This window comes from Python bivittatus, unplaced genomic scaffold (assembly GCF_059951505.1).
Source record: "Python bivittatus isolate LINGU-HERP-01145 unplaced genomic scaffold, Pbiv_v1 ctg000610_np1212, whole genome shotgun sequence".
Classification (NCBI taxonomy): domain Eukaryota; kingdom Metazoa; phylum Chordata; class Lepidosauria; order Squamata; family Pythonidae; genus Python; species Python bivittatus.
This window is the reverse complement of record NW_028277088.1, coordinates 39,704,498-39,729,920: the sequence shown is the minus strand read 5'-3', so window position 1 is coordinate 39,729,920 and position 25,423 is coordinate 39,704,498. Positions and strand designations below refer to the sequence as shown.

Here is a 25,423-nt window from a genome sequence, read left to right as displayed (position 1 = left end):
TACAAAGAAGCTTTTTAGACTGCAAAATTCACTTCCTTTCATTATTAACCTCAGTATCAGACAATGTCTGGTTTTAACAGTATGTAATTTCACTTCAGTTTTAAATGTGTTACAGTTTTTGGGTTGGTTTTCTATTTGACTTCAATAGTTTTATTTATTTTCTACCAGACTTCAGTGGTTTTATTTATTTGTGTTAAGTGTTTTAGGGAAAAGGAAAGTATTAAGTTTCATTAAATAAATTAATACATACCTACTCTGTTGGGTGCTGACTTAGATATGTTTCAGATTGACAATTTGATGTGATTAATTAGTCCCACTGATTTCAATGAGTCTACTCTAAGTCTACTCTCTACTCTTTGTGTAAGACTAAATCTCTTGCAGTTTTGTATACTGCATTATTCTATATTATTTAGAAGAGCACTGAGAATTTGCCTTTATTATTTTCTGTCTTGCATAATACAAGGAAACTTTTAAAAAGCATTAAGTGATAATCTCCAACTTGAAATATTAAAAGAAACTATTACTTAAATCAATGGGACAAGTATGTACTTAAACAACTTATTCAGAAAAAGATATACATATAACTCCACTTAATATTTAAACACTGACAGGGGATGAAAGCTCAAAACTACAAGTTTCACTAACAATATACCCATCAACACAGAGACAAACGTAAAGATCAGTTAATAAAGTTCATGTAGTATCAGAGATATTATTTTATAAAAAGCAGTGCAAAATTCTAGCAGCCTCAAATGTGACTATTCCCACCAAATTCATAGCTCTTGCAAACATTTGTGAAGAATATAATATTGATTGGCTGTGAGCAACTATCTAGTCATAACTCTCTAAAAAAGTCTTTGTTTTTATCTGACATATTTCTGTCCTTTCCAGTGACTTCGACATTGCCCATTTAAGCATAGCTTGGAATCTTAAAAAACAACAAATTTCATCAGGAAGAAAATAGGCAATTTTTTACTATAGTAACTTACAAACATCTAAGCAGATATAGAAGTTGATAGCAAAGAGAAAGAGTACTTGAGGTAGACAAAGAACAGTAGACTAACAGAACCTTCTTCAGAGGTCTGAAGATTTACCATAAATTTTCAGCTACTCAAATAGATCCAGTAGAAGACAAGAAGACATCAAACTGGTGCTGAAATCATAATGTCAACTCACATATAACATGAATTGCATACTTGTGCCATTTGCATAATGATATCATGATGCATTCAGTGTCACTTGCTCCTTTGGCCCTCCCTCATGGATGGTACAGTTTAATGATATTGACAGTTGCAATTCAGTAACACCTGAAAGACAAAGATTCCCACCTCTGTCCTATTAGTTTCAGTCAGAATTGACTGAACTGCCAGTATTCATTAATTCAGTCACACCCATCTGTATTCATGTACAACCTTAACTTTAATCCTTTTTCATTCACCATTTTCCAGACCTATTATTGAAATGTAGATACTTGCTGCAGCCTAGCTCACAGTGACCTTTTGAGATTTAATTAATATTGGAAGTATGTAATGTGAGATTCTCAGGTGAAGAAACTATGGGACTTCTAAATTGCATCAATATTTCATGCTTTCTGCATTGAGATTCCAATCTTGGTTGGCATAATCATTCCAGCTAATTCAACCTAACAGCTCATTTCCATAAGCATCCTCAGAAAAGCTTCAATGGTGGGTTTTTATTGTTTCGGTGAAAAATTCTAAGAAACAAAACAATACAAAATAAAATCCTTGCTTAGAAAAACACTGCAAGCAAAGAAAACTTATTAAAAGGTATCAAATTTCAGAGAAAATGGACTCTGATGGGCATCTTGTTGAATGCTTTGATGAGATATCATCTTGGTAGCTTTTCTGCAGCAGTTGCTAGTTCTAGAAAATTATATTTATTTTACAGTAGTGATATTACATCCCCACAGCATACAATATTAGGCTGCAGAAGGTATACAATAATTATTTTAAACAAACAAGCCAACAAATAAATCAGGGTGTTTTAAAATCTGTTACAATGGACCAGTGCAATATGAATAGTCTAATCATGTTATCTCTGATACAGTCAGATTTTAAGATGAATTAAAATTCATTTTAAGACGAATTAAAATTCAGTTCTTCACCAAGGTTATTTCTTGTATGTTTGAACTTTTAAAATCTACTAAACATTTGGTTAGAAATACAATCTGGCTTTTTGGATATTCTGCACAAACAAATAAAGGCACATCTATTCTATTAACAAGGACTTCAAACCCCAAATATAAAAATCTAATTCTTATTTTATGCCACATACATGGTAACATAAATTAAGACATTGTTACTGAAATCCATTACATCTTGGTTTTATATATGCAAAGGGCGCAAACAGGTCAAAATAATCCTTAGTAACATTTTTGACAATTAAATGCATACTATTAAGAAATATTACATAGCATAGTGCACAATATTTAGTGCACAATTTTTCTTTTTTGATTGTGGTCCCATTATCACACAAGGAAATGCCATTTGAACTGGATCATTTAAAAGAAAATAGCAATGATTTCTATAAGTGCTGCATGATAGCAAATTTCTGGGCAAGCAGAAACACCAGGCAATTTAAATCTTCACTGTTATATGCAACCACAAACATTTTCTATGTTACAATGGATGAACTCCAGGCACACAAGTCTGTAATGCATACTATCAAGGATATCATAGTGCTGTCAACAGTTGATGACTTTTGGGTACTCACTTATCCTATGTCCTATATATGTTTTTTTATCTGGGCTACCATATTATAGCTAAAACCACTACTTATTTCAAGCAACAATTTGCCTACAGCACCAATCATCCATGAAGTAGAGAGTCTTCCATACACTCTGAAGTCTTGGGACCAAATAGTTTCATCTCCAACCTAGATGTTTCTTGCAAAATATGCAGTTTTTTCCTTCTTGTCCAATAATTACCTGTCATATTTAGCATGTTAATGGTCACGAGGAAAATCTGGATAGGCACAAAGAGCTTTTGCACTAATGGTACTGCATGGTATATTTCTGTATTTCACTAAGTAAAATTTAGATGCAAAAACGGGAGTAGTGTCCCACATTCAGAAATGCATAAAGACTGGTGATGATCAATTGGTAAATAAATCAGTAGAAGAGAAAAGAAAAATTGTGTCAGTGGATAAGGCAAGATCACTGGACATTTTGATTCTGAAAAGAGTGACAAAACTAATCTGAATTTTCACTACACAGTAATATCACTTTATATCACAATAAAGCAGTATAATCAAGCAAAGTTCACACATTAATCTTACCTTAGCCATCTGAGCTTGCACACCATTTGCTTTAAGAGATGCTACGGCTTTCTGTGCGGCTGCTGGACTATCAAAATCTACAAAACCGTAACCTTTTGAGAGGGGGAAAAAAAGTAGCATTCATTAATATGTATGAAGAACAAACTATTTTACCAAATCTTTTCAATCAACAATGTATTATTTTCAAATTGAATCATGTTCAAACACCAATGGCTACTCCAAGATATTGGGATGAGTTTCAACAGCAACCAGCTGAAATTCTGAGTAAGACCAGAACCTGTTCTATATTAGGTCAGACCAATAAACCACTGAGCCAAACTTTATTGTCTACTCTGGCAGTGATTTTCTGGAGTCTTCAGCAGATAGCTCTCTCTATTCCCTGGCACTTGATCCTTGTAACTGGACATGCCAAAAATGAACTTAGGACCTTTAAAAAGGTAATGGTCACTTCCAGAATACTTATTATCTTTTATGTTTACTTAATGAATATGCCTGTGGGATAACAATGATCGCTCTACAAAACATTGTTATTCTACCAAGCAACTCGTTCCTTTTTTCTCAGCTACAGAAATTGTATTTTTGTTGATCCTGGAACTGGTTTCAAAGGATTTCAACAGAATGATGCAATAGAGAATTATTACACTGAACCTAATTTTGGAATCTTTGTTCCCTTAATATCAGTTCGATGAATATTTTGGAATGCACGCAATGTATCTGTTGGAGAAAGGCCACAGCTTCATCTCTTTCTCCTTGTAATGCTTGTGCAATCTAAAGAGCTGGCATCCACCTGCTCAAAAGCTATAATAGTATTAGTACTACAGTGCTAATAGCTTTAGGCAGACATCTCCATTTACTAGATCAATATGCATTCACACAGAAGGCAATCACAAACATGCTGCTGCATTTAATGCACTTTAATGTTATTAGTATCTCATGCATGTATTAAAAGAGGGAGCAGAGAAACAAATGAATCTAAGTACTCCAATTAATTCCATATATTACATATATCTAAATCCTATTCTAAGAAATTGCCAACGCTATACTTAAGATCATAATTTTCATGTTAAAGATTCCAATCCTGTAAACATTTACTCACATTTAACTCAGTGGGAACTGCTTTAGAATAGAAAATTCTTAGTTGTGCGCTGTAAGACTAAAATTCTAAACACACATATTAAGTGTGTAGCTAAATACATTTATGGAGCTATTTCACCCGTAAGGAAATATGCATAAGAATAAACTATAAATGTAAGTGATAAAAATATAGATAGATAAGCTGCAAGAAAGTAGCAGTAAGAACCAAAGTATCCAAGATTCCAAGTTCCAGAGTGTTTTCCCAGCAGATGTAGACATCAGAGATGTACAGACATGTACAGTGACCAATAAAATCATTATGCCTTCTTCAAATATGTTTTTATTTGTTTATAGTCAATTTAAATTTTTTAATGAATCTGAAAAATCAATCCTACTTTTGGGAAAAAAGATTTGGGGGCAATAGCAGCAGTTCAACTCTAAAGGTTTTTGAAGTGAAACTGTATCTAAATTATTACCATGTCAAACAATGTCTGCTGAGAAACAAACAAGAGTGCAAAACCTTGATTTTCATTAAAACTTCAGTAGCTTTTTATGCCCCCCAAATTCAGCTGTGCTGCCTCATCATGTTGGTGGTGGGTATCCCCGGGAGGGATGAGTGAAAGACATCACAAGTGTATGGCAAGGGTATACATTCCCAGCAAGGTCACCCAAGGCATGAAGGTCATCCCAGCTGCTCAGCTAAATCAAGCAGGGACCTATATTGGGCAGCAGTGATATAGGAAAATGCTGGAGGCAGATGATCACTTTAGTGACAATGGCAAAGGCATCAATTCATACTGTGTGGGAAAAGGCAATGGTAAACCACTCCTGTATTTTTACCAAGAAAACCACATGGACAGAAAATATAACGATTGATGATATAGTGCCAGATGATGGGCTCCTCAGCATGGATGGCACTCAACATGCTACTGAGGAGGAGCTGATGTTGTTATTCAAGAAAAGAAAATCTGAAGCTACAAAACAGAATTACAGTAGGAACATGGAATCTAAGAAGCATGAACACGGGAAAGTTCAACACAGGGAAAGATAAAATGAAATGACTACAAATTGACATCTTAGGCATCAGCAAATTGAGATGGACTTGGATTGGTCACTTTCAGTCAGAAGATCACATTGTTTATTACTCACAATATGAAAAACAAAAAAGGAACAGTGTTGCTTTTATAGTTAGGAAGAGTATAACAAGAACAGTACTTGGCTACAATGCCATCAATGACTGAATATTATTGATTAGACTTCGTGGACAACCCTTTAATATGATGATTATTCAAGTTTATGCACTTATTCAACCACTATGCAGAAGAAGAGGTTTATGAGTTTTATGATCAAGTTCAATTTGAACTTGACAGACCAGGCAAGTAAGATGTACTGCTTGTCACTGGAGACTGGAATTGGAGACTGGAGTTCAGTTATAACATTAAAGACATGGGCAGGTACTGACTGTGGAACACATTACAGAATGCTCATGTGCAAGTTCCAAGTTAAGCTAAAGAAGAAGACGAAGAAAGCCAGTCAGTTTCCACAATATGATCTTGAACATATATCCACAATTTTCAAAGACAACTTTAGGAATTGCTGTGAAGTCCTGAAACTCACTGATAGAGGACCAGAGGAATTATGGAATTGTTAAGGATGAATATGAAAAAATACTGCCAAAAATGAAGAAACAGGAGAAAGCAAACTGGATGTCAGAACAAACTGTGGAAATTGCCAAGAGAAGAGAAGCCAAAACCAAGAAAGACAAAATTTTCAGAAAGTAACTTAACAAAGGGTTTCAGAGAGGTGTTAGAAGAGGCAAGAAGCAGTATTACAACAACATCTGTAAAGACACTGAATGGAAAATCAATGGAAAAACAAGGAAAGTATTTCAAAATATCTCTGAATTTAGAAGAAGGTTCCAACCTTGAGTTGGTACACTAAAGGATATCAATGGACAGAGAGTAACTGATTCAAAAGAGATCAAACTAAGATGGAAGGAATATACTGAAATATTGTACAATATAGATGTCAACATTCAAGATATCTTAGAAGTTATTCTCTACTTACAAGAACCTCTAGTACCAGAAGTTAGATCAGCACTCTGATCATTACCAAGTTGGAAGGCTACAAAAACCAATGGAATACCCACTGAAATATAGCAACCAACAGAAGAAAGATCAGTAAATGTTCTAATCAAGTTATGCCAGAATATCTGGAGATCGAAGCAATGGTCAATAGATTGGAAGAGGTCAATCTACATTCCAATACCAAAAAAAAAAAAAAGGAGACTTAACAGAATGTGCAAGCTATTGGTCAATATCCTTAATTGCACACACTAGCAAAATAATGCTTAGGATCATCCAACACAGATTAGAGCCCTACATGGAAAAGAAATGCCAGCTATTCAATCTGGCTTTAGAAAAGGCCAAGATATAGTGGTGATGAGTGCATCATTAGAAGATCTGAAAGACCATGTGAAGGACAGATCATCATGGACAAAATCTATTTGGCCGCTAAGAGTTGACAACAACTCAATCAATCAGCTTTTTATATTATTAACCATGCTGTACCAGCTCTGCGAGTCGGAAATAGAAGGTACGTTCAATTTCTAGCTTAGTTATGCAAGGGAATGAAAATTCTGCTCAAACCTATGGCAATTCAGATGTGTGATCCCACAATAGTTTAGCTTGCCCCCAGTCAGGTCGAACTGGAATTTGGATGCAGCTATTGGATGCAGCTATGACTCAATCTTATTTCTCTATGTTATCACAGACAGGTGAAGTTATGCAGGCACTGAACATGTGTTTACATTACTGGGATGGATGAATTAATCCTAAGAAAGATGGATTTACAAACACTTTTGCAAATATTTTCTGCACGCAAAATACAGTACGTATGCATAAATTACATGCATAGGACATCCAAAAGGGAATATGTAGTATTTAAATATCAGAAATAATAGTATTCATAAATATAAATATTAATACATTTTGCCTCCCAAAGTATTCAAGGAAAAGGAGGAGGAAATCATAGCAGATACGGAAGTAAAATTATTATCTTAAGGATGAATACCATGACCAAACACATTTTTATATTTACTGATGTATGATTTGCTACTTTTGATTTCAAGAGGAAGTATCTTCCTCCGTTCCAAAATATTCCTTTGCCTGAAAATTTTGAATAAATAACTTTTTTGAGGCAAACTGAAGACACCTTGAAAGTTTAGACTTGAATTAACTATTCTTGTTTCATGTATGCACATCATTCTACATGCATAGGTTTGATATAGTATATGATGGCAATGTGGGGATCTCCTTTATCTATGATTGTCACAGCAATGAAATTGAAAGGGCATGTTGATTCTGAGAGCAATTTTTAATTTCTGTTGCTGCTTTCCTATTCTACTACAAAAGAGGAAGAAGAGATGAGAACAGCAACATGACAGCCTGAAGCTAACCCAATAATATAAACCACAGGTGACTCAGATAAGGCTTTGACCTTCAATTTCACAGCTGCAAAATGAGAATAGTGACCTATCCCACAGAAATTTCACAACAGAATGTAATATAACAGAACCACTAGAGAAAAAATGGTTAGAAAAAAGGAAAATGATATAAAAGGTATTTATGATGAATAACACTGGCTGATCTCTAACTGTGGATCCTTAGATCTAAAGAAACTGAATTGGTTCATTCCCAAGACTTCTCTTATTCTCCAAATCTGCACATTTCATTTTTTGGTCATTTTGGACTATGTTTGGAAGGAACATTTATGAATTATGCTCTTAATAAGACCACTGGCCTGGCCACACAAATAACACAGGGAAATTCAATAAATATTGTATTTTCATGTTTTGATTAACAGCTTTATTTTTTCAACCATATTCTTTTTATTTTACTTTATTTTTCCTTTTTTCTCAGTCTTTTCATACCATGCCACAAAGAAATGAAATTGTTATCCACAAATGTTCCACAGAGAAACAGAATTTTGAATTATTAAGATCACATTTCCCCAAATACTTGTTCTCAAGCAGATTTGTTCCCTTTATTATTTATTCATTATTTGTTTACTGCATTTTTATCTCATTTTTAAGACAATTATTATCTCCCAAAGATGCTTACATCAGTTAAGCATGAGAGACAGGCCTTGCCATCAGGCTACTTAAAACAATACGCCACACAAATGGATGAGGAGTGAAGAAAAAGAATGGGGAGATCAGTCCCTTAAATCCAGAAATATAATAGTAAGCAAAATGAAGGGCTGATTTTTGCTTCTTGGAATTCTTTTAAATAGAAATTTGGGGTTCTCCTTTGGTCAATGGATGAGCCAACATCCATTCAGCTTCCCATCCCAAGGCAGCTTCCAAATGAATTTTCTATTCATTCTTCTCTAGTTAATGCAAGGGGCCAAATTGTTCTCTTGCTACCATGTTGTTTTCCCTAGAAAGCTAGGAGTGCTTTCTCTCATGTGGCCTCCTGGCTGATGGATACTGGCAAAGTGTCTCCTACATTTTCTGCCTTATATGTTTCCACTGAATTCAATGGAAGAAAAAAAAGCGCTTTAGAAATTGTTTTAATAGAGAAGACAATTTGGGGGAAATTCCCCTGGATGGGGTACTGTGGTGTTGAACTGGCCAAAGGGGATAGAGAATGACCTGGCTTTCATGTTACAACCATCTCTACAAGGTCTGGGCTTTTATGACTTCCAACACTTCAGTTTGTTAGGATATTCTCATGGGAAGAAAAGCAAATAGCTTATCTCCAAACAATTGTTTTGACTGCAAAAGTCATGCCACCTGCATTTGTTTTTCTAGTTTGCACATATACTAGATTTCTAGTAAATACTTCTAGTTTGCACGTATACTAGATTTCTAGTAAATACTGCTATTTACTGCCACCTATTGGTGTCTGTATGCTAATTACCTAAGGGGAGGTGCATAGTGTCAATAAATTGTGGGTGATTATATGCCTCACTGCTTAGTAGGATTTTAGTCATCATGTAATCAGTTTTATAGGTTATGTAGTAGTAACTAATAACTAAGTAGTGTACCTCTTCTCTGAGAGTTTTTGTTGGCTAGAGACTTTGTTAAACTTGTGTATTGGATAAGTCTTGGATGCCACATATATGAGAAGAAGTGATTTTTTATATGTTTTGCATGAAACTTGTATTTTATGTAGTTTTTATTTTTCTCAATAAACACAAGTTATGTTTTATAACTTCTGGCTGGATTTCTTTGGAGAACAAGTTAAGGACATTGCATTTTTTAAATCTCTCTAACGCTGATGGTTATATCTGCACTCTGCCTAACACAGTTAAATCCCATAAAAATAAACCATGAGGGAGCTTCTTCTATCATGTATGCGTGTGTGTGTGTGCGTGTTTTAAAAAGAGCATTGCTACTGTCACCAATAAAGGGGAACCTTATTCTTCAGAAGTCACTGGTAAATTTTTCACTGCCCAGAGAGAATTTGGGGAAATGGTTCAAAAATCTGTTCAAAAATTTGGAAGAATTTCTAGAGGCCATATGTGCTCATTTCTAAAATAATCATTGCAATAATGATTTTTTTTAAAAAACTGAGTTATATTGCCAAAACCTAAATATATTTACTTAAAAACAAGTTCCACTGGTTCACGTCCATGTAAATTTACAGAGGATGGAAGTCTTATTATGAATTTTGCCCTATATATATTAGTCAGATTACTATGGCAATGCTGGCACCAAAAGCTGTAGGATGTTACTTTAAAAAAATATCAAAGAAGCTGAAATATCCTATTGCAAAAGAAATAGCATACTCATGCAATATATTGAAAAAAAGAGAAAAAAGATGAATTGAATGGATATATTTATGGTACATTGAGCTGGCTGTTACTGGAAGAGATCCTGCTGTTGGCAGTACTGCCATCTCTCCCTCAAATTAAGATGTAAGACTAGCCAAAAGATATTATGGCATGATTAACATAGCTGGTCTTTATCATAAGTGGGATGTCTGGCTCAGGTGCCAGATCTAAGGTGCCATTAAAGGATGGCATCTTGTCAGTTTTTTAATTACCATGGAGAAGTCAGTTTGGATTTTCCACATCTGATGGAAAATATCTTGCAAGAACTCTGTTCAACATGAATTATAGGGGCTACACAGAAATGTAGATATAGGATCAAGCCATATATTATCTTTTCAAGAAATGAGCCCTTAAGTGCTAAAATGTTAGTGGCAAACTAGCTAGCTAATATGTTTTCTCATGGTGATTCAATTTAGGTACTCTTAATTATATTGCCTTTTTCCATCTCTTGTTTTTTTTAAAAGTGATGTCATAGTAGCATTTCTCAGCTGTGCACCCATTATTACCATGACAAAGAAAATAAAGCTTTGTGCTTATCTGCATGTCAATATTTAGCACTGGCACTCTATGTTTCTAGAAACTATGTGGCTTCCACAGCATTTTATCATTTCAGCAACTGTGCAGACACAATTCCAGAACAAAGTACCAGAGTGGAGCTCTTGTGAAATGAACCATCTGCTAGAAAGTTGTCAGATAGTTTATGTCTTTTAAATCTGCATGAAAAACTATATTTCAAGCAGTGATAAAGCAGTAGGTTGAACAAACTTTAGAGAAGCTTGCAATAAGTCTCTTAAATATATAATTTAATTTAATGTAAATGTATAATTTAAATAACATAGATTATTCTCAATTTAATTATTTAAAACACTATCTAGGACTTCAAGGCAGTTTACAAATATATTTTTAAAATAATCAAATCACCATAGTATCATAGCAGAAGAACTTAAACTCCATGGACACCATTAGTGATTCAAATGGTATAACTTAAACTCCATGGACACTGCATTTATAAATATTCATTCTCTGAAAGCATGAGATATATTTCCATTAACTTCCACTCATACAGAATTCCACTAGTAAATAGCAGCAAACTGCTATTTATTTAAGTACAGTGGGGCAAAAAAGTATTTAGTCAGCCACCAATTGTGCAAGTTCTCCCACTTAAAAAGATGAGAGAGGCCTGTAATTTTCATCATAGGTATACCTCAACTATGAGAGACAAAATGGGGGAAAAAATCCAGAAAATCACATTGTCTGATTTTTAAAGAATTTATTTGCAAATCATGGTGGAAAATAAGTATTTGGTCACCTACAAACAAGCAAGATGTCTGGCTCTCACAGACCTGTAACAAAGAGCTGTTGAAGGACACCAGAAACAAAATTGTAGACCTGCACCAGGCTGGGAAGACTGAATCTGCAATAGGCAAGCAGCTTGGTGTGAAGAAATCAACTGTGGGAGCAATAATTAGAAAATGGAAGACTTACAAGACCACTGATAATCTCCCTCGATCTGGGGCTCCATGCAAGATCTCACCCCGTGATGATCACAAGAACGGTGAGCAAAAATCCCAGAACCACACGGGGGGACCTAGTGAATGACCTGCAGAGAGCTGGGACCAAAGTAACAAAGGCTACCATCAGTAACACACTATGGCGCCAGGGACTCAAATCCTGCAGTGCCAGACATGTCCCCCTGCTTAAGCCAGTACATGTCTGGGCCCGTCTGAAGTTTGCTAGAGAGCATTTGGATGATCCAGAAGAGGACTGGGAGAATGTCATATGGCCAGATGAAACCAAAGTAGAACGTTTTGGTCTAAACTCAACTCGTCGTGTTTGGAGGAGAGAGAATGCTGAGTTGCATCCAAAGAACACCATACCTACCGTGAAGCATGGGGCTGGAAACATCATGCTTTGGGGCTGTTTTTCTGCAAAGGGACCAGGACGACTGATCCGTGTAAAGGAAAGAATGAATGGGGCCATGTATCGTGAGATTTTGAGTGAACACCTCCTTCCATCAGCAAGGGCATTGAAGATGAAACGTGGCTGGGTCTTTCAGCATGACAATGATCCCAAACACACCGCCCAGGCAACGAAGGAGTGGCTTCGTAAGAAGCATTTCAAGGTCCTGGAGTGGCCTAGCCAGTCTCCAGATCTCAACCCCATGGAAAACCTTTGGAGGGAGTTGAAAGTCCGTGTTGCCCAGCGACAGCCCCAAAACATCACTGCTCTAGAGGAGATCTGCATGGAGGAATGGGCCAAAATACCAGCAACAGTGTGTGAAAACCTTGTGAAGACTTACAGAAAACGTTTGACCTCTGTCATTGCCAACAAAGGATATATAACAAAGTATTGAGATGAACTTTTGATATTGACCAAATACTTATTTTCCACCATGATTTGCAAATAAATTCTTTAAAAATCAGACAATGTGATTTTCTGGATTTTTTTTCTCATTTTGTCTCTCATAGTTGAGGTATACCTATGATGAAAATTACAGGCCTCTCTCATCTTTTTAAGTGGGAGAACTTGCACAATTGGTGGCTGACTAAATACTTTTTTGCCCCACTGTATATCATGACTATCTTAAGTCCCATCTGTTTAAATTGGTCTGCTCTAAGGGCAAATACATATCAATAAATATGTCTGCAATTTATTGTCATATTTATTTTAAGAACTGAAACACATACACTGGATCTTCTTATCCTTTTCCTTTTAATGTTAAATTCCCTTCAGAAATTCTCATGATTCGAAAGAGTACCTTTTTGCACAGTTGTCTTTGGAAGCCATCCTATTGGTGATGTCCAGGGAAGCAAGCTCTATTCACTGATTCCCCTTGAATGCCATATGGACTATGTCCAGCAAAGATCCTCATCTTCTCCTAAGGATGTATCTTGTTCTAAAGTGATCTGCTAGGAAGGAGGTCCTGGCTAACAACCATGAGATTCACTTTTCTAAGTCCATATTGTTCAACAACATTACTAACCATCAGGAACTTCGTTCTGAAGGAAATAAAAGGACTACTTTAACTTTGGCTTGATCGCATTCAAAGTTAATCCTGAAGATGAAAGAATAACTATGATTCTACAGTTGTGTATGCATGTGGATGTTTAAAGAAAGAGGGGATGAGACTTACTTAAAGAAGCAGCAAGGAGCTGATATTAGTGTAAGTATACTGTGTACCCAGGCAACTATATTTCCCATAATCTAAATGGCAATGGACCTCCTGGGCTCAATTTCTCAATTCCATAATTAACTTGGCAGTAGGTTCAAATGAATTAAAATTGAACGTCACTGTTTTTGTAACAAATCCCTCATCCTTGTTTTTTCCTGCTTGTCAGGAGAAGACCAACAGAACAGCAATTAGTGGTAAGCAGTGCAGTGAAAAAGAACCAAGTATACACTAATTAGGTCACTCACCAAGCACATTCATTTCACTGGCAGATTTAATCAATGTTTTCCTGAAATGCCTTAAATCTCTTATGCTAATTTAAAGTTTTGTTATTATTGTGCCTTTAAACACAGATGGGGTGCCTGGATATTTTCAAGTGCTTTCTGCCCCTTCCCATCTTTAAAAACACTTCCTAAATATTATGCCTCACACCTATTGCTTATCCATATTACGTTGGACCAATTATAATGAAATTCTAGCAACTTTGTATTTACATTCTAATGTCAAAGAGAATATGGTGGGCAAAACTATGAAGGTTCACATAACTGTATATATTGCTACATAACAATGTGCGAATGTACATTTAATTTCCATTGCCCCCCTCTTTTTTTTCCTGAGGCCAAACAAAATCACAACACAAAGTGAAGTTGCACAATTTATACATTATCCAGCTTACAGAGGATCCTCCCTTGCTACCACTGCATGGAAATTCACCTTTTCACATTTGGGGGAAAAGACAAGAAACCTTTGTTGCCAGCAACAGAAGGCTCTGGGTTTAATACATTTGTTCAATACTTCCTTCCTGCAAACACACATACTCTCATTTCACCAATGAGAATATCTGGCATAGGCACTAATGACTATGCAACCCAGGAAGGGAGAACTGAAGATAGCCAGATTAGTGTTCTAGACTTAAAGAGAGCTGACTTTAATAAGCTAAGGGGAAAGTTTGGAAGGATTCCATGGATGTAAATCCTGAACAGAAAAACAGTTCAGGAGAATGGGGAAATTCTGAAAACTCAGATAATTAAGGCACAAACACAAACAAAACCACAGAAGAAAAAATGAGAGATACCTGATGAGACTGGCTTGGTTGCACCAAGATCTCTCTTATAAACTGATAAACAAAAAAGACAAGTTTAAAGAATGGAAAGAAGGACATATAACAAAGGCAGAATATCAGAAAATACCTCAAATCTGCAAGGATAGGATCAGGAAGGCTAAGCCTCAGCATGAGCTACAGCTGACTATGAATGCTAAAAACAACAAAAAGGTCTTGGGTATGTCCGAAACAAAAGTCAAGGAATGGTTGGCCCACCAGGTGGAAAAGATGCCAAGACAGTGATGGGCAATAGGTGAACTAATTAATTCCTACTTTGAATCTGTCTTTTCACAAAAGGAAAAAGCAGTCCAACTTATCAGAAGTTGCACCTTGGGGAACATGAGAGAAATGGAGACCAAAATAGGTAAGGAATTGGTGAGAGAACACCTAGTTGCTCCAAATGAATTCAAGTCTCCTGGATTGGATGGATTACATCCCAGAGTGCTAAAGAAAGTGGTGCATGTCATCTGACATTCCCACTGATGGAAACCTTTCAGAAATCCTGGAGCACAGGGGAAGTGCCAGAAAACTGGAGAAGAATCAATGTTATTCCAATATTTTATAAAGAGAAAAATGTGGACCCAGGAATCTACAGATTAATCAGCTTGACATCAATATCTGAGAAAATCCTAAAAAAGATAATCAAGCAGTGGACTTGCAAACACTTTAAAACTAACAACGTTATTACCAGATGCCATCATATAAAAATAGGTCATGCCAGACAAATCTTATTGCTTTCTTTGACAATGAGACTAGATAGTAGAACAAAGGAATGCTGTGGATGTAGCGTACTTAGTCTTTAGTAAGGCATTTGATAAAGTAGATCATACCCTCCTTCTTGATAAACTGGAACAATGTGGGATGGATGGTCCTACTATCAGATAGATTTGCTGGCTAAACAACTATAGCCAACATGTGGTCCTGAATCAGTCTAAGTCCACATGGAGGGAGGTATGCTGTGGGGTAGCTCATGGTTCTGTCCTCTTAAATATTTTAAGTACTCTTTAAATATTTTAAGTACTCTTAAATATTTTCATAAACGACTTACTGAAGATGAGGGAATAGAAGGGATGCTCGTAAAATTTGAGGGTGACACACAGTTGGGGGTGGGATTGCTAATATCCCAGAAGACAGGCTCAAAAGGATCATAGTAGACTTGAACAGTGGGCCCTATCCAACAAAATGTTGTTCAATAATGAGAAATGTAAGGTTCTACACTTGTGCAGTAAAACCTAGATGCACAGGTACAAGATAGGTGGTACCTGGCTTAGCAGTAGTACTTGTCAGGAGGCTCTGGGAAAACTATACATAAGCCAGCAGTATGCTGCAGTTGCCAAAAGAGCCAATGCATCTTTCGGCTGCATCAACAGAAGTACAGTGTCAAAATCATGGGAAGCAATAGTACTGCTCCGTGCTGTACTGGTCAGATTGTATCTAGTTCTGGTAGCCATAATACAAAAAGGACACTGAGGAACTGGAAAGAATGCAGAGAACAGTGACAAGGATAATAAGGGGCTTGGAAGCTATATCCTCCAAAGAGCAATTAAAGAAACCTGGTATGTTTAGCCAAAAGAAGAGAAGGCTAAGGGAAGACTGTCACAGCATGACTGATGGTTCTTTTATAGCTGGGTTGTGTGTGTCTTTAATTGCTTCACAGAGACAGAAACAGTAGAGGCTTTTTTGTTTCTTATACTATGTGCAGGTATATTTACAGGAATTAGTGAAAAAAACCAGAACTATTTACAGCAGAGTTTCCAAACTTTCCAGTTTCTAATTTCTCTACCTCTATCCCAGACCTCTTTGCTAGCAACCACCCACTTAGTTGCATAGCTACCAACTCCCCCCTTTTTCCTCCTCCTTCAGTGAGAGAGAGAGAGAAAAAGAATGGACTGAGTTACTTTGAAGAGTGCTTAAAGCCTTTCATCGTGCTTTTCCAGACCTTGACAGCAGTAGACTGCACAGACTGCATAGATGTTGCTCCTTATGGGTCTTCTGTCCAGACTTCCCAGTCTAGGGCTTCCCCAAAGGCTCCAGGTGTCCCTCTGCAGACAGCTATCCCCCTCTGTCCCTGTCTGCCTTGGGTTTTGGGTGAGGCACATCCCCCTGTCTGAGTTTTCACTTCTCTTTTCCCAGGGAAGCCGCCAGCTTACATCATCACCTTCTTCTCCCTCTGGGGCCAGGAACTGGTACCTTTCACTCCAAGGATAAACACATGCCCAGCGATGCCTCTCTCCACCACCAACTTCCTGCACAGTTTCTCCAAAGGCACTCTCTGCCTCAAAGCCTCAGAGCAGCCCAGGGCCAAATGTGGCAGTGTGTTTCTCCATCTTTTCTCTCTTTCCCTCCCCTTTTTGGCTCAAACTGGCAGCATGTCCCCCAGCGACTGAGGAGGTGGGGTCTCTCCCCCCCCAGGGCTATAGTCTTCAACACTTAGGCATAGCCAATGACAATGATGCCTCCCTCTGCCCCACAACAGTCCTGGCTAGCAGATAGGGCAGTATATCTGCCCTCATGAGAGCACTGCTGCATACCTAATCCTCTTCTCATTTTTCGTCTTTTCTTCTACTGACTCATGCCAGTATAACAGCAACTAGCCTGGCCACAAAACCCATATGCCACAGATACATGATAGCAGTCTTCTACATGAATACAGGACAGAGGGTGTGGATTCCTTCTCTGAAGCACCCAAGGGTAAGAGAAGAACCAACAATTAAAAGCTTAACAGAGAGATCCACACTTGGAATAAAAAGAAATTTCCTGACTCTGAGAGCTACTAAGCAGTGGAACAACCTGCTCCATCACTGGAAGTTTTCAAGAAAAGACTGGACAGACATGTGTCTGGGATAGATTGAGAATTTCTGCACTGGGCAGGAGATTGGACTAAATGACCTCTAAAGTCCCACTTTTGGATGACCTCTGGTGGGAGCGGGACGGGGGTAGTGCATCCATCCTTGATCTACCCAACCTCTTGGCTGCTTTCAGTACCATTGATCATGGTATCCTTCTGGACCAGTGGCAGGGGTTGGGATGGGCAGCACTGTATTGTGCTGGTTTTCTTCCTTTCTCTCCTGCCAGTTCCAGTCAGTGTTGATCAGGAGTGAGAGGTTCCAACCTTGGCCCCTATTTTGTGGGGTCCCACAGAGTTCGATACTCTCTCCACTCCTGTTTAACATCTACATGAAGCTATTGGGTGAGATAATTCATATCATCAGTATGTTGATGATACTGAGCTGTACATCTCTCCCCCCCTCCCCCCGTTGAATTAAGTGATGTTGTTGATGTCCTATCTTAGTGTTTGGAGTCTATGGAAGGCTGGATAGGGAACAATAGGCTTCAGTTCAACCCTGGAAAGACTGAATGGCTTTGGGTTTTGAGGCCTTCAGGATCTGGAAGCTTACCATCTTTGGTGCTGGATGCTTGTTTGGGGCAGGAAGACTTGGGCATCCTGAGAATCGATAAATGGAGGGTTTAATGAAGAACCAAGGAGTGCAAGAACTAAAGCTGTAGCTCACTTTGGTGGTTGGAGAGATGTTCTCCCCCCTCTAGGTGGCAGGAGAAAAGAACATCCTCAGCTTATATAATGACAAAACACAACCATAGCATTTTTGGATACCTGCCAGTAGGCAGTGAGCAAAATGCAGAAATCAGATCCCGACTCTGCTCCAACCAAACTTATAAAGCTGTAGCCCAACATTTGTCTATCAATCTAACCACGTTGTCAAGTTTTGTCTTTAATCAGCCTCTTTACAGACACGTACAAATTATACTGATGACAAACATAAAGAGATATATTCTCCCAAATCCCTGACAATAGTCTACATTCTGCAATGAAGACTTCCAAGAATAGTTTCCTCAAGTAAGAATATTTTGAAATATTTTCCCTTTTCAGAGATCCAGTTTGATAATGAAAGAAATGACAAGTCAATCTGCCTACACTATCCCCAACTAAGTAGAATATTTAAAGGTTTTTTGGTCCCTTTGAGTCAAACTTGACTCCTGGTGACTACCTAGACTAGTCCCTGCAGTTATCTTGGCAAGACTTTTGGAAGTGGTTTGCCTTTGACTTATTCCTAGGAATGAGAGAGAGTGACTAGCCCAAAGCCACCCAGCTGGCTTTGTGCTTTAAGGTGAGACTAGAACTCACAGGCTCCTGGTTTCTAGCCTGGTGCCTTAACCACTACACCAAATGGGTTTTCACAAGTAGGGATGCTCATATTGAATCTATAGTTGATTCAGCTATGCCAGTTCATCATAAAATCTAGCATTCACCCTCAAAAACAATTCTGGAAAAATGGGCAGATGAATGCAAATCTGAAGTGTAAATACATTCAGAAAGGTATTCATTACAAATACATAATAATGATTTTTTTTTCCTATTTACGAAACACATCAACTAACCCCAGGAAAACACTGCATGATCTGTTTTGCACAGTATTTCCCTTTTTGAAAGTGTGTTTTCAATTCTTGAATAGCAGTGTCCATCTGAAGAAGCAGGTATTGAGCATAAAAACTGATTATCCAATAATTTACTATGCACATTTGAGATATTGTTTTATCAACAGCAGACAGAGGATCAAATTAAAGTCTGAGAACATTTGGAAAATTAGAGTTAAAAAGCAGAGAGGTTGATTTGCCCTTGAAAACTAAGTTACTAAATATAAATTGTATAACATTCACACAGCCTATACCACCTCTGAATGCAGAAATACAGCCAACTGTCAAATATTTTTAAATTATTAAACGTATGTTTTTAAGTTAGCTAGTAAACCATCAATGTATATTTCCTAATATTAATAAATTAGAGATGAAAATTCACAACTAAAAAGGAAAAACATCTTCATTCTACAAGATACAAAATAATTATAAGCACGTTTTCATTTACAAATGAACAAGGCACTCAGTTTGTTACACAAACAAAATATATTCACATGTTTTTGTTTTCTTTTCTATATTAAAAATGCATAGAAATAGCATCCAAATCATATGCTTTTGAGCAGTCTTCGTTATTTCTGAAGCAAAGGCAGAATACATAGCAGAATCAATCTGACTATACATCCCTAATTTTTGGCTTCCTTAAAGCATCCATTCCATCTATCAGCTTCTAAAGGATCCAGCACTTCTGCTTGAATAAAGCCTAGTTTTAGCCATCTGAGATGTACAGATATTTTGCAAAGATAACTCTGTACTTCTGGGATTAACAGAATTTGTATGCATATTTACTGAAAAGTGGGGCTATAGCCACTTAATTTTGGTCTGTATAAATTTCACATTAAGATTATTCATATCCATTCTTTTTGCTTTATTCTGAGAATTTTTTTAAAAAGATCTGCATAAAACGTCATATTTAGATAGCTATTTTGATTGGTAATGCTTAATTTTTCAAGGACAATATTTATATACTGCATTTACTTGAACAGATGATGAGCCTGAAGATGAAGGAGGTGGGGAAGGAATCACTTCTTGGAAAGGAAAAGAAAGGAAGGAATCAAAACTAAATGTAGATGTTGGGAAGGAAGAGAAGAGACCTACATTAAGCCTTACAAAAGGAATTGGTTGCCTTAAAATTGCAGGTCTGGTCTAGAAGCCACAGATTCCTTTCCCCAGCTTATTAAACTTATTAAAGGCATGAGGGGAGGAAGGAAGTCGTGTCGTGTCAAGCCCAGCCCAAGAACAACAGTGAAACAGTCCAGCTGAGTTGAGTTCCTTTATTATATTACAGACAGAATCTTACCAAAATAAATCTATACTACAGCAACTAGTGGATCTATCCTGGGAGATTCTAGGGAGTGGCTATCCTGAACCTCTTTCGCTTCCCATGCTCCTCCTGCAGACTGTGTTGTCTTTTGTCTCCTTTCCCTTCCTGGAATGCACCCCCTCCTTCCTGATAGCCTTGCTCTCTGTTATTATCCACCACATCACCCTCCTCTTCACAGAGATATTCTATCACAAGAGAAACTGAGAGGGGAGAGGCTGAATATTGGGCAGGGGGGAGAGTTTTAAAGATTTTCATGCTTTTCAGAAGTGATATTTAAGGCCACCTGCGCTTTCTTTTCAGCAATATAATCTTCAGTTCTTCACAGTTCACAGGTGGGAAGAAAATTATCTTCTCATCAGATAAGTTTAGTATATAAAATGTTATTTTATCTAAACATTTAAATTTCTAAAAAGTTCTATCCGCAATATGCATTTGCAATGCTATTTTGCATTTTCTCACTGAGAATTGCATTAGAATTTTTTTTTTTAAAAAAAGTGAAATCTAATAGATAATTAGGTTCCAAATAAAACAAAAATCCAACAGGTAGATGCAGGGCAGTTATGTTAACATAGAATTGAAATGTGCAAACATCTCTACTAAAAAATATGTCCCAGGGATTGAACCTCGGGAAATTATGAATAAGAATAATCTATTAAGACACAGATCCCACTGTATTCAACATTGCTGTGAAGGGTAGTTAAGAATGAAAGTTTAGATTAGTATTCAGGGGATTTTGTTAATATTTTAGGTCTCCCCTTTCTCTGACTTTTCCACTGTTCTATTTTATCATTTAAAAATTACAACAAATACCCTGAAATATGATGTGTCACATATATTTTACATTGTACTTGTAACATGCAATTTACAGGCATACTGAATTAGCTGTGGCTGTTGCTTCTGAATACTGCTCGGAATAGCCTTGAGTGAAGCACTGTATAAATTCATAAGTACGTAAATATTAAAACAAACCCAAAACTATTCACAGGTTTACATGAATTTCTATGGATGAAAGAAAACTGGATATAGAGGCAAAAGAGAAATGGTAGAAAGCTCACTTAAGTTTTAAAGGTATCAGCAGGAGATACACAACCCTTGGAAGCTGGATTTTAATAGCTTGTTTGAGTTCTTACTGGAACTCTTTCTCTACCCACTGGGAATTTTCCACATTTCTCTGACTTATTAGCTGCACTTTCACAAGCTTTTTTTTGGGGGGGGGGCTGCTCCCAGTTTATCATCCCAGAATCCATTAAGAATCAGCTGATGAGATCATAGACATATTTAGGTAACATAATACTGGTGTTCGTCACTGAAGACAAATTCCTTGTATATATTTTATATATTTTATATATTTTAAAATATATTATATTTTGGTCATTAAAGTATTTTGTATTGGTATTGTATTGTATTGTATGTAGTAATTGAGAATACTGAAAAGAACAGTGGCATAGAATTGCATTGTTCTACTACTTTAGGCATTGATGCTGTTTTAGTTGTCAGTGTAATTATATGTCTAATTACCTTGAAGGGTTATTGTTGTTGAACTGGGTCCAGGGAGATCTAAGTTCAAATCATCAGTTATCCATGAAGCTCACTATGTAATTTTGGAGCAATTATTATTTCACTTGTTAGCTACAAATCCTAAAACACATGGCAACTTTGGGACCTGGACTACATGTAGATACAAATCCCAAATAAATGCAGGTGCACAAGAAAGTTCCCAACAGATTAAAAGAATCAGTTGATTAATCAAGATAACAGGATGACAGGATGAATAGTCGATATGAATTGCCAGAGTAACAAAGAAAATTATTTTGAACTTAAGTATTTGGTTTAAGAATAGGAAGAAGCAAATTTATTTCCGATCTGAAAGAAATTACTTTGTGCCATTTGCTGCGTAATAGCTACACAGCAGACAAAAGTAAACAGGAAGAGACTGACCAGAAAGGAAATGTTCAATGTACACAAAGTATTTCTTATGCATTATTGGAAGTAATATTTCAAAAATTGAAAACAGGATGTTTTGGCAATCAACACAGGAAATACGCAACTAAGCAAAATTGATAAGGATGTCTTTACTGTACTTAGATTACTTTGAAATGCAAAAGAAACACTCCAGTAGTAAAATAGTTCTCATTAAAGACAGATACACACAGAGCTATGGAATTTAAGTATAGTAATTAAGGCACTTTATACATCTCACTTGAAATTTGAAGAATAAGGTATACAAATGAATTAGAACTAAATACACTTTCACAAAAATTGAAATTTACTTCCATTTCAAATGATATAATCTTTTTAATTTGTAAAAATATTTCAAATATTCTGTGAATGCTAAACTTCCACTTCATCAGCATTATTTTTTAATGGATTAAACTGGTAGTAGTATCAAAGGACATTAAGCAAGCAATAAATAAAAATAGAAACATTTAAATACCTATAGACATCTAGGAGAAACTTCAGATGTGTGGTATGAAGAAAAGAAAAAATAAATATAATTCCTCTCTCTTTTTTATAAAAAATCCCCTCTCACCTGTATGCGTCTTCCTCAGTCTCAGCTTCTCTACCAGAGGCCTGGGAGTTTGAGGGTTCTGCACAGTATCTTAGCAGTTCCTACCACTGCACTCTTCTGGACAGAGAACTCTGATGTTGTTCCTGGGATCTGTTGGAGCCACTCTCCCAGCTTAGGAGTCACAGCCCCGATTGCTCCTATCACCGCTGGGACCACTTTGGCCTTTACTTTCCCATCCATCCATCCATCCATCCATCCATCCATCCATCCATCCATCCATCATTATTAAAGAAATGTTTAAAAGAATAAAAATACAAATTTTGAAAGAAAAAAGGAAAGTAATAAGTGAAAAAAAGTACAAAGAGGGGAGGGGAGGGGAGGGGAGGGGAGGGGAGGGAAATTATAATGAAGTGGCTTCCAATCTTCTTAATAGCAATTACAAGTACATTTATATTTTACCCTCTCTCTCTAAAGGTTATAGCATAATTTCCTTCTTTCCATATTCTACCTTTTCTAATCATCAAACCCATAAATCACAAGTTCATTTTTTTTCTTGTTTCAGCAAAAAAAAAACCATAAGGGTTTCCAGTCAGTTATTGTCCTTTCTCTAATTAAACAAGTCAATTTTGCCATCTCTGCTAATCCTGTCATCTTCACCAGCCATTCCTCTATTGTGAGTATTTCAGTCTTTCCATTTTTGTTCATATAATAATCTTGCGGCAGTTATCATATACAAAAACAACCTTCCATAACTCTTTTCTAATTGCCTATCCATTAGTCCCAACAAGAAAAGTTCTGGTTGTAATTGAATATTCATCTTTAAAATTTTTTGTATCGCTGTGTGTATTTGAACCCAAAATTTTCTGGCTTTTTTGCAAGTCCACCAGGCATGATAGAATGACCTTTCATGTTTTCCACATTTCCAACATAAATTTGAAGTACTTTTATACATTCTAGATAATTTTTCTGGAGTCATGTACCAATGGTGCATCTTTTTATAAAAGTTCTGTTTTAAATTATAGCATAACATAAATTTCAGTCCTGTCAGCCACATATTTTCCCATTGTTCCATCAGTATGTTATGTCCAAAATTCTTAGCCCATTTTATCTTACAATCTTTTACTTGTTCTTCTTCCATTTCAAATTTCAACAAAAGTTCATACATTATAGCAATTACATGTTCATCATTTGTACATAGTTGAAATTCAGATTCTGTCTTGTGCTGTTCAATTCCAAATATCTTGTTATCTACCTTAAATCTTTCTCTTAACTGTGCATATGAAAACACTGAAAACTACATCCCTCTGCAGTCAATTGATCTCTTGATTGCATCTTATATTCTCCATGCCCTTGTTGTAACAGCTCTCTATAGTTAACCATCTCTCTTTGCCTGCTGTTTCTTTTCTATAAAATGCTTCTTGTGCCAAGACCCATAAAGGTATTTTTGGGCACAATCTAGCTTTATATCTATTCCTTATTCTCAATATGGCACTGATAACATAGTAATTTTTAAAAGCTACATTAACTTTATTGTACCATAGAAAGCCATGCCATCCAAACCTCAGGTCGTGCTCTTCTAGTTCTAAGATTCTCTTCTTTCTCAGCAGCACCCACTCCTTCATCCAAACCAAGCAGCAGGCTGCAGAATACAATTTCAAATCAGGCAGTCTCAATCCTTGTTCCTTTCCATCTTGAAGGATTTTATATTTAACCCTTGGCTTTTTCCCTTGCCATACAAACCTAGATATATCTTTCTGCCATTGCTTAAATGGTACATAAGTTGTCAAAATAGGTATAGTTTGAAACAAAAACATCATTCTAAGCAATATATTCATTTTTATCATAGAAAGTCTCCCCAACAATGACAATTGTAATTTCTCCCATCTTAGCATATGCTTCTTAATTTCATTCCATGTCTTAACATAATTGTTCTGAAATAACACGATTCATATTAGTCATAGTAATACCCAAGTATTTCATTTTTTTCTCAATCTTAAAACAAGTTTTTTTCCATCAATTCATTTTGCTCTTCCATCCTCATGTTTTTGTTAACATCTTCGTTCTCTCATTATTAATTTTAAATCCAGCTAATGCACCAAAATCCTTTAGTTTTTTCATTAATATTTCTATTCCTTCCAAAAGATTTTCCGGAATTATCACCAAATCATTGGCAAATGTCTGTAATTTATATTTCCCTTTTAATCCTCACTCCAGCAATTCTTTCATCTTGTCTTATGTCTCTATTCAATAACAATGGTGACAAGGGGCATTCTTGTATTGCCCCTTTCTATACCTCTCTACGCCTTTTGTGAAGTATAAATCGATTTTACCCATTTAATAAAATTCTCACCGAAGTCATATCTTCCAAAATTTTAAACAAGAAAGTCCAGTTCAAATTGTCAAAGGCCTTTTCTGCATCTAGAAAGATCAATGCAGCTTGTTTTTCATTATGTTGTTCTAAGTATTCCAAAATGTCCTACATATTTCTAATATTCTCTCTCAACTGTCTTTTGGGTAAAAACCCACATTGATCTTCATGAATGAAGTCCTGTAAAACAGTTTCCATCCTCTCAGGTAAAATCACTATAAATAACTTATAGTCTTTATTCAATAATGATATCAGGCGGTAATTTTTTGGTAAAGCCAAATCTTGGCCTTCCTTAGGTATTAATGCTATCT

At 36.4% G+C, this 25,423-nt stretch overlaps 1 protein-coding gene across 4 annotated transcripts in view; it reads right to left on the bottom strand.

The window, feature by feature from the left end:
- RBMS3 (RNA binding motif single stranded interacting protein 3) overlaps positions 1–25,423 on the bottom strand; it is a 609,805-nt gene that overhangs the window by 318,135 nt on the left and 266,247 nt on the right. For all 4 annotated transcript variants that reach the window (XM_088150839.1, XM_088150837.1, XM_088150836.1 and 1 more), the window contains one exon: positions 3,298–3,389. In XM_088150839.1, coding sequence (XP_088006965.1) covers positions 3,298–3,389 — 92 coding nt within the window. The remainder of the gene's footprint in view (positions 1–3,297; positions 3,390–25,423) is intronic.